This window comes from Octopus bimaculoides, chromosome 1, assembly GCF_001194135.2.
Source record: "Octopus bimaculoides isolate UCB-OBI-ISO-001 chromosome 1, ASM119413v2, whole genome shotgun sequence".
NCBI classification, from domain to species: domain Eukaryota; kingdom Metazoa; phylum Mollusca; class Cephalopoda; order Octopoda; family Octopodidae; genus Octopus; species Octopus bimaculoides.
Genome location: NC_068981.1, coordinates 86120180 through 86130598, shown reverse-complemented (window position 1 = coordinate 86130598; position 10419 = coordinate 86120180). Strand labels below are relative to the sequence as shown.

The following is a 10419-nucleotide window of genomic DNA, read 5'->3' as shown; positions in this document are numbered from 1 at the left end:
GAGATCGTTGCCAGTGCCCCTGGACTGGCTTGTGCGGGTGGCACATAAAAGACACCATTTCGAGCGTGGCCGTTTTCGTGCGGGTGACACGTAAAAGCACCCACTACACTCTCTGAGTGGTTGGCGTTAGGAAGGGCATCCAGCTGTAGAAACTCTGCCAAATCAGACTGGAGCCTGGTGTTGCCATCCGGTTTCACCAGTCCTCAGTCAAATCGTCCAACCCATGCTAGCATGGAAAGCGGACGTTAAACGATGATGATGATGATGATACATATATATAATAATATATACATATATATATATATTAAATTTCAATCGCTATCTCATTTACAATATTACAAATGGAGAAAATTTTAGTTTTCAACATTTTCCAATGTGCTTACCTTAGCCATTGACTGTATTCCTTTAATAAGTATTAAAAATACTAGTAACCAAGTAGCAAGGAGACAGAGAACAAGTTGCCAGTTTCCAGAGATAGATTTTTCTGACTGGAGTAGCAGTGTCTGCCTAACAACAAAAGAAATATTAATTCCAAATAAGCAAGATCAATTTTTAATTAAGAAATTAATAAATAAACAACTGATTATTTTATTTTGATTAATAAATAAACTTTGTTTTGTTCATAGTGGGTTGGCCAAAAAGTCTGTTCAGTTTTTTAAGTGAAAATAAGACTCAAGTTTTAAATTTAAAGCAATTTATTCAATCAATGATATAGTTACCATTTCATCCCAATATCTCCTGCCATCTTTGAGGTAGATTTATTACTGTCTTTACTGGGGAAAAACTCTTTCAGATGAATTTTTACATCCTCTTCAGAGTTGAAAGTCTATCCATTCGGTGGATTTTGAAGAGAGTGAAAGAGGTGGAAATCTGAAGGTGAATATGTAGGGTGTGACAAAACTTCCCAGGCAAGCCTCAGTAACTTCTGTCATGTGTACAAAAAAGTGTGTGATCTGGCATTGTTGTGATGAAGGACAATGACTTTATGATTAGCAAGTGCTGAACACTTCTGGTGGATCACTACATTTAATTTGTCCAGCTGGTTACAGTACACATTCAAATAGATGGTCCTGTCTGTGGGAAGAAGCTCGTAAAAGACAACACCCTTCCAGTCCCACCAAATAGGAGGCATAACTTTCTTTGGATGAAGTCCTGCTTTAGAGGTTGTTTGTAGTGGTTTGTCACACTTTTCTCATGATTGCTCATGTTTTGCATTGTTTTCATCCCTCATCATCATTCACTTTAAAAAATGGTAATTTTGTTTGTGTTTCTGCGATGAATCACAGATGAAAATCTGTTGGGTGAGGTTAGCCTCATCCAATAGATGTGGGACCCAAGAATCAAGCTTGCTGATGTAGCCAAGTTGAAGGAGATGGTTTTCAACACTTGATTTTGATATTTGGGGAATATCTGCAATCATCTCAGTTGTATAAAGGTGGTTGGTGTTGCTGTTAATCTCAGTTGGCCAACCAGAGCAAGGTGCGCTCTTGAATCAAAAAATTTCTCAATCAAAATCTTGAAAACCACTTCTGGCACACATGTTCTGTAGTGGCATTCTCTCTGTACACAGCACATATCTTCTTGCAGATTTCCACGCTTTTTTTATTTTAAATAGAAAAGCTTGAGTTGTCAGTAATGTTTGTTTTGGTTTTCCACTTTCAAGGTGATCCTCAGCACACAATATGCAACCTGTCTCATTGCAAGTTCACATTGAACTACGTTGAAGTATCAAGTATCTAATGAGTGCACATGTGCAAGGGACAGATTGACAGACTTATTAGAGTGCTTGACATGTAGTGTTGACAAAAACTGGACAGACTTTTTGGCCAACCCAATATTCTTTTTAATCTTCTCATCTTAAAATAAAAACTTAAAGTTTAAGCCTCTTGACATATCTCAATCACATCCTCAGTTACTTTGATTATATTTTATAACTTTTATTCAAAATATATTGTAAAACTGCAATATATATAAGTTTTCTGACATGTAGTATTCCTGAATTGACAGTTAATATAAAGGAGATAATCATTTCTTTATAATGTTTGGTGGGATTAGGTACTTGAATTTGAAATTAAGGAAAAGAATTAAAGAGATACTTTAAATTACTATTTTTTTCATCTTATATGACTGAGAAATCCATCTGCCATCTCCCGAATGATCTGACTACTCTCATATTTTCACCATGTCTGCCTCTTACAACTTTGTTATCAGAGTCTCACTCACAATGTGATAAGTGTATTTAGAGGCTTCAATAGGCAATAACAAAGTAATTCAAGACAGGCTGCCCCTGGAAGCTCCTCTATGCTGATGACCTTGCTCTAATAGCTGAATCACTGCCAGAACTAGAGACTAAGTTTAGGGTGCGGAAGCAAGGTCTAGAATTGAAAGGCCTTAGAGTTAACCTAGCAAAAACCAAAGTCTTAGTAAGTAGGAAGGCTGTCAAATCACTAACCCCTTCAGGTAGATGGCCCTACTCGATCTGTAGAAAGGGCGTAGGTAGAAACTCCATACCATGTACCCGGTGTAAGCTATGGACACATAAAAGGTGCAGCAATATCAAAGGAAGGTTAACCAGGAAGATAGTTTTTGTATGTGGCAGATGCACAGGGGCAATAAACACTGAAAATGTACAGAAAACAGATTTCATCACATGCCAGGGGGAGAAACTAGAAGTAGTTAATATCTTCCGCTACCTAGGTGACCAAGTCTGTAATAGGGGTGATTACTCTGAGAATGCTGAGGACATGCGTAGGCTTGCAAGAAATGAAGCTAGTATGATCTGCTGGATGTGTAATGTCTGTGTGCATATATGACTGAGTGTAAGCGCCCTGAGAGAAAAGTTGGGCATAAGAAGCATCAAATGTGGTGTGCAAGAGAGACAACTGCACTGTGTGGTCATGTTTTATGTTTGGATGAGGACAGCTGTGTGAGGAAGTGTCACTCCCTAACTGTGGAAGGAACCGGTGGAATAGGTAGACCTGGGATGAGGTGGTGGAGCATGACCTTCGAACATTGGGCCTCACAGAGGCAATGACAGGAGACCAAGACCTTTGGAGATATACTGTGATTGAAAAGACCCGGCAACTAAAGGGAGATCGCAGCCATGCATGTCTAGCCCAGTTAAGAGTACCCCTGATGAATGGGGCAATATGATATGCTTGAGAAGACCTGTTGAGTCAACTAAAACCAATATCGTAGCTGTAGCCAGTGCCCACTGACTGGCTCCCAAGCTGGTGGCACATAAAAAGCACCATCCGAATGTGACCAATGCCAATACCCCCTGACTGGCTCCTGTGCCAGTGGCATGTAAAAAGCACCATCCGAATGTAGCTGATGCCAGTACCCTGACTGGCTCCCTTGTTGGTGGTATGTAAAAAGCACTATCCAAACATGAACAATGCCAGGCCTGCCTGACTGGCTCCTGTGCCAGTGACATGTAAAAAGCACCCACTACACTCTTGGAGTGGTTGGTGTTAAGAAGGGCATCCAACTGTAGAAACATTGCCAGATCATATTGGAGCCTGGTGCAGCCACTGGCTTTCCAGACCTTAGTCAAACCGTCCAACCATGCCAGCATGGAAAACGGACGTTAATGATGATGATGATGATGATGATGACGATGATGAATGACCAAATTGTCACCTGGCTGTCCAGTCCTATTTATGCTGAGTCAGCTGATTCAGAGTCAGAAACCTCTACTATGAGAGAGCCTCTATGAGATCACACATTCCTTTAGAAATAGCAACAATATCTCCCTTGAAATAAACTCTACAATTTGAAAAAAAACGGAAGGGGACACATTAGATAATGCTTAAGAAGACATGACGGTCATGGGTAGAATGCTTTTGATTATAGGTTTATTTATTCATGGCAGATCTGTAACTTAATACTAACTTCCCACAAAAGTGACAACCCTGACGCTTTATATAAAAATATAACTCATGAACTTTATCTTTTACTTCCATTTGTGTGTGTGACCACTATCTTGTTACTATTAACCTATGCAATGTAACTAAAGCTTGTCTTATCTGTTGACATCCAGGTAAATAATAAACCCCAAATGATTCTTCTTTGGTCAAGATATATCAAGCTTTGATAATAATTATTTTCAAAAGGCTATGGAGAGTATTTGAGAGTATTTCTAAAATTGTCTACAATCATTTGATTCAAATTATTTCATAGTGAAATCAGAATGATTCTTCTAGATTGGAATAAATAGAGCTCAGTTAAAAATTAAAAAAATGAAGACAATCAAATGACTTACTGAAAATAGATGCCACTAGGTAAGTTATAGAGGGCAGTTGCAAGGCTTGTGTTTGTTGTATTTATATGAAGAAACAAACCAACATGCTGTTGATTCCGTTCTTGGTGATGTTGATATGAATGTGACGTAAGAAATGAGGATTCACAAAGGGGATTGTTGCCTGTGAGAAAAGAGTAATTTTTAAAAGGTTACACTGAGCAAAAATATCAGATATTTATGGAGCAAAGAGAAATTTTGGGAAATTGCAATGTATAGTAAAACACATCAGAAAAGATTTACAACTTGTAGTTAGTGTGAGGAAGGGTTAGAGTTAAGAAGGGCATCAACTGTAGAAATTTTGCCAAAATAGACATGGAGCCTGAACAGTCCTTCTGCTGGTCAGCTCCTGTCAAAATGTACAACCCATGCCAGCTTGGAAAATGGACGTTAAATGATGATGATGATGACAATGATTATTTAATTAAAAAGATGGTGATAGATCAGCATTCTTAAAACGAAGACATAAATTATTAATAAGTAGTTCTTTTTAATCATTTTCATCATTATTTATTTAATGTCCACTTTCCCATGCTTGCATAGGTCTGGCAGAGTTTTTAAGGTAGATTTTTTATGGTCAGATGCCTTTCCTGTCATCAACCCTTACCTGTTTCCAAGCAAGTTAATATTTCCCCTTGGCCTGACATGTTTATGCAGAATATTGATTGGAAATGAATGACATTCATTTACAACAATCATACAATATTGAGACAAGAAGGCACAAAAATTCACATACTCACACACACATACAAACATATATATATACATATACAATGGGCTTCTTTCAGTTTCTGCTCACCAGATCTACTTATAAGGCTCTGGCTGGCTTGGGGGTATAGTAGAAAACACTTGCCCAGTGTGCCACATGTTGAGACTGAATTCAGACCCAAGTGATTGGGAAGCAAACTTCCAAACCACACAGCCTTGCCCGAAAATATAATTGTAATTATTTTCATGCAGCAAGCATGCAACAACTTTCAAATGAGAGCTGTGATTCAATATTCAGGAAATAATAAATTTTTTAATTATGTTTTCTGTAAAGAAAAAACAAAACAAAGTGAAAAAGAACATGCTATATTGAAATAATTTTAAAGGAAATATAATTCCATTGAGAAATAGGGTCATTAGCATTTCAGTTAGAAATAACCTTTTTATACTTCAACACTTTAAATGGTGTTTACAAGAGTTATTGGTATAACTTTATTGAAAATATAAAACAGATGAAACAGAATCCATGAAAACTAGTGGTAAGTCTGCATTGGCAATACTTGTATTATCTAGAAAAAGTGACAAAAGGAGTACAGTGAAATTCCTGTGGGGAGTGGTATGTCCAACCTTTCAGACAGACTTCTTTCTCAGAGTAAAGACAACAGGAGAAAAATAAATGAAATACAGTAGACTTTTATATCCCCTGTGATTGAGAAACTGGCTGCAACTGAAGGGGAATGCAAGATAATGTGAACTTCAAACATAAACAAGAAGTAGGAGGGAAACTGAATGAGATAGGAAGAAGGAAAGAAAGACATAAAAAAGAAAAGAAAAGAAGAGGCAAGGGTGAGGTGGCGGCAAAATTGAATGAGAAGTGAGCATTTGACATTTAGATTTACAGAACAGTCAAATTCAAGAATAGAAATTTACATTAACTGCTCTGAAATTTTTCATTTAAAAAAATATAAAGTTCAGTCTATCCTTTCATATGAAATAGAAAGGGCAATTTATCCTTTCATTGACTGATGTCAAAACTGAGTTTGCACAAAACAGAAAAAAAAAAGTGTACTCACTGTTTGTATATGTTTTACTACATATCCATGGCAAAGGTTGTATAATGGACATCCCAGCATAGTAAAGGCTCCAAGACATTATAACACTATAATACATGGCAATAAGGATTGTAACCACTAACATTGCCCAGCTAAGACCTATAAATTAAGAAAAAGGAAATTTGTTTAAATTAGTTTCAAATGATACAAAAAAAGAAAAACCCTTTAGATTACGTTTTTGCAATACATATTTATTCAATGTTTACATTTCAAATAAACAAATACAAACATTAAAACACATCATTGACTTTGTTATTTTAATCTTCACTTTTCCATACTTGCATGGGTCAGACAGAATTTCTCAAGGCATATTTTTTTATGGTTGGATGGTTTTCTTGTCACCAACCCTCACCTTTTTCCATGCAAAGTAATATTTCCTTGTGGCTGGAGAAGTTTTCATGGAAAATTGGATAAGAATTACACTGCTTGTGTGGCACAGTGACACATTATTACTATCATGTGATGTCAAGACAAAGAGATGCAAACACACACACACACAAACACACACACACACACACACACACACACACACACACACACACACACACACACACACACAAATACAAATAATATATGAGTATATGCATATATATGTACATGTATGTACATACCTTCATCTACATGTATATATAGATGCATATCTGGGTACATGACGTTGCAAAAAAGCATGGACAAAATGATAAACAAGGTACAGAAAACACACAGGCCACATATATATATATATATATATAGTTATATGCACCCATCCAGCCAACCCAACCATACATGTATACATACATACATACAGTGGGTTTCTTTCAGTTTTCATCTGCCAAATCCACTCACAAAACATCAATTGGCTTGAGGCTATTGCAAAGGGTGGCAAATTGGCAAAAGTGTAAAACATCAGGCGATTGATAACTGAAAACTCCCTCATGAATCAAATGCAAAGTATCTTTGAATTGAAACAAAAAAATTTGTAAACTAAAACAAAGCTACATTACTTTAATCTGATAAAAAAAAGTTGCTTATTGAACAAATGGTACAAAACAAGTCATTAGATGAAATATAAAAATATTGGATGAGATGATGCAGGACCATTACATAAAGAAATAAATGTATGTTATAGACCTGTCCAACCCATACTAGCTTGAAAAAAGCTGCATCAAAAACAATGCTCATAATGCTAATGGTAAAACTTTGTCTCATTTCTCAAATAGATTTCCAAAAATTACAATAAGACATTTCTATATGTTCCCATTAGGTTCCAAGAATTTGTAAGTTGAGATTAGTAATACACAGAAAATATATAAATAAAATATTATTTACTTTCATGATAATGATTTTTGGTTTGTTTTTTATATCCATACTTTGAAAACTATGATTTCACAATATCAGTTATAATTCTTCCTAATTCGAACCCCTCATTAATAAGGATACATGTAAGCAGCTGTTATCAGACTTTTCTTATAAACCCATATATTTTAAAATTAGCATTTATCTGTATTTTAGTGGTGAGTGGGTGTCTTATATTTTTTAGTTTATGATATCCTTAAATAGTTATCACAATATTTAAAAACGTCGTATTAATTTTGATAGCAATAAAAACTGAATAATATCAACTTTGAGCAATTTGAAATACTGATTTTGTAACTAACGTTTTGATTGAATATTAGTTGTACTTGAGATCTTAAAAAACTGAGATCTTAAAACCAAGGTGCCACATAAGAATCATTGGTGTGGTTGCTGGTGCCACATAAAAAAGCACTGGTGTCACATAAAAAGCACTGGTGATGCTGCCTCATAAAAAGCACCCAGTACATTCTGTAAAGTAGTTGATGTTAGGAAGGGCATCCAGCCATAGAAACCAAGCTAGAACAGACTATGGAACTTGGTGCAGCCCCTGGCCTTACCAATTCCTATCAAGCTGTCCAACCCATGCCAGCATGGAAAACGAATGTTAAATGATAATGGTAATGATGATGATGTTCTCAAACAATTAGCTTATTTGATTTGCTATTCTGTTACCTTAATCAGTCCTTTAAGAACTTACAAAATGCTTTACTGCAAGAAGGTAAGAGTTTTTTAGGCATGGCTGTATGGTTTAGAAGCTCACTTTGCAGCTATGTGGTTATGGATTCAGTCTCAGTGTGTGGTACCTTGGGCAAGTGTATGCCTTTGTGAGTATGTTTGTCCCCCACCCTGTCAGTGTTGGTTTGTTTAAGACCCCATAACTTGGTGGCTCAGCAAAAGACACCAACAGAATAAGTACCAGATTTAAAAATATAAGTACTGGGGTCAATTTGTTTAACTAAAGTCTTCAAGGCAGTGCCTCAGAAACAAATAAGGATAAAAAGTTTAGTGAAACGGTGGGAAGTGCCTATGACCATTTACAGGGTCTCAAAAATGGGTGAGGAGGAGAAAAGACAGTATCCTCAAACCAGAGATCTGGCCCAAATGCTTACAACAGAATCAACACCATGAAGGGCACTCAAAGCACCAAGAAACAGATAAAGCCAACCACCCATACATAAGGCTATGGTAAGATTTCAACTCAAAACACAAAGAGCTGGAACAAATGCTGCAAGAAGCATCTGTTTGGTGTTCTTACGGTTCAGGATTGATACTCTTTTATTGACCACAAAAGGATTGAAGGCAAAGCCGATCTCATTGTGATTTGAACTCAGGGTGAAGAGAGTTGATTCAAATAGCATCAAGCATTCTATCCAATGTTTTAATGGCTATACCAAGTCCCCTTCATAGCTGGTAAACTTGGTGTGGTTAGTGAAACCTATTTTAATCAATACTACACGATAAATTTCCAAAATAAAGAACCAATTAAAGTATTGAGCAGTTGGTATTATAAGTGAATCTCAAATCATGGAAAAGACCCATCAGAATTAATGTAATATGTTAAATAATAAAATGTCATTTAATATTACAAGATGACAAGCTGGCAGAATTGTTAACATGCTGAGCAAAATGCTTAGTGGCATGTCTCTATATTCTGGGTTTAAATGCCACTGGGGTTGATTTTGCCTTTCATCCTTCTGGAGTCAATAAAATAAGTACTAGTTGAGCACTGGGGTCGATGTAATTGACATGTTCTTTCCTCTGAACTTGCTGGTTTTGTGCCAAAATTTGAAATCAATATTCATATGAATTGTAAAGTGGCATGCTTGTAGATTCATTAGCATGCCAGGCAAAATGCTCAGTGGCATTTCATTCCTCCTTATGTTCTGAGTTCAAATTCTGCCAAGGTTGATGTTACTTTTCATCCTTTCAGGGCCAATAAAATAGTATCAGTTGAACACTGGAGTTGATGTTATCAACTTACCTCTTCCTCCAATATTACATTTGAATTGTCAAGATCAACAACAGTAATTAAATCATAACTTAATATCATATATAAATATTCAGAATCAATATGACCAACTAAACCAGTGAATAATAACAGTATATATTTCTCTCTGAAACAAAAATTTGTGACAAAAACTGTAGAATAAATATTTTCATTTTAGCTAAAGGTATATAAAACATATGAAATGAGAAAAAGTTAATGAAGTAACCTTTAGCAATCGGCATGATCTTCCAAACAATAACCGGACCTCCTTTAGCATATTGGCCTATACAAGTTTCTAGATATGCAAGGGGCAGTCCACATATCATCATCAGAACTAGGTAGGCAACACAGAATGCTCCTGAAATAACAAGAAAAATAATATGACATTCATCTAATTTCCAAACATAAAAAATATGGAGAGTACAAGGAAAAATGCTTTTAAATATATAATTTTTATACAAAAATGGTCAAGCTTGGTTACTTAAAAGTTGATTGCATACCACAATCATTTTAATGCCTACTTTTTCATGCTTGCATGGATCAGATGTAGTTTATTGAAGCATATTTTCTATGGTCTGATGCCCTTCTTGTTGTCAACTTCTTCTGTTTAGTCAGACATATTTTCGCAGGATATTAGAATTGAATGACACTGCTTGTATGACAGTGACACTCATTGACAACTATTAAGCTATTAAGACATATATATACATATATACACATATATACATACATACATATGTCGGCAATGACACCCCGGTGTCACGCCACTTCCGTTCTGCCGGCCACTCCTTGCGGCAACACCTGTCTGTGTTTGGATTGTCCATGCACAGGGGCCATCCAGACTCCCGTTTGCGCCGTCAACAGGGATTAATCTTCTATCTTCGCTCCTTTGCGCCACATGGGCTCAACTCCCCTCCACTCTTCATCTAACCCCCTCCTCCTGTCTCTCTCCCCCACCCTCCCTCCTACCACCCATC

General features: G+C 36.4%; 1 protein-coding gene across 2 annotated transcripts in view; it reads right to left on the bottom strand.

The window, feature by feature from the left end:
- LOC106884368 (sodium-dependent dopamine transporter) overlaps window positions 1-10419 on the bottom strand; it is a 242943-nt gene that overhangs the window by 95012 nt on the left and 137512 nt on the right. For both annotated transcript variants that reach the window (XM_014935726.2, XM_052967984.1), the window contains exons 3-6: window positions 9669-9800; window positions 6082-6219; window positions 4265-4424; window positions 384-507 (exon numbers count right to left, since the gene is read on the bottom strand). In XM_014935726.2, the coding sequence (XP_014791212.2) occupies window positions 384-507; window positions 4265-4424; window positions 6082-6219; window positions 9669-9800 (554 nt within the window). The remainder of the gene's footprint in view (window positions 1-383; window positions 508-4264; window positions 4425-6081; window positions 6220-9668; window positions 9801-10419) is intronic.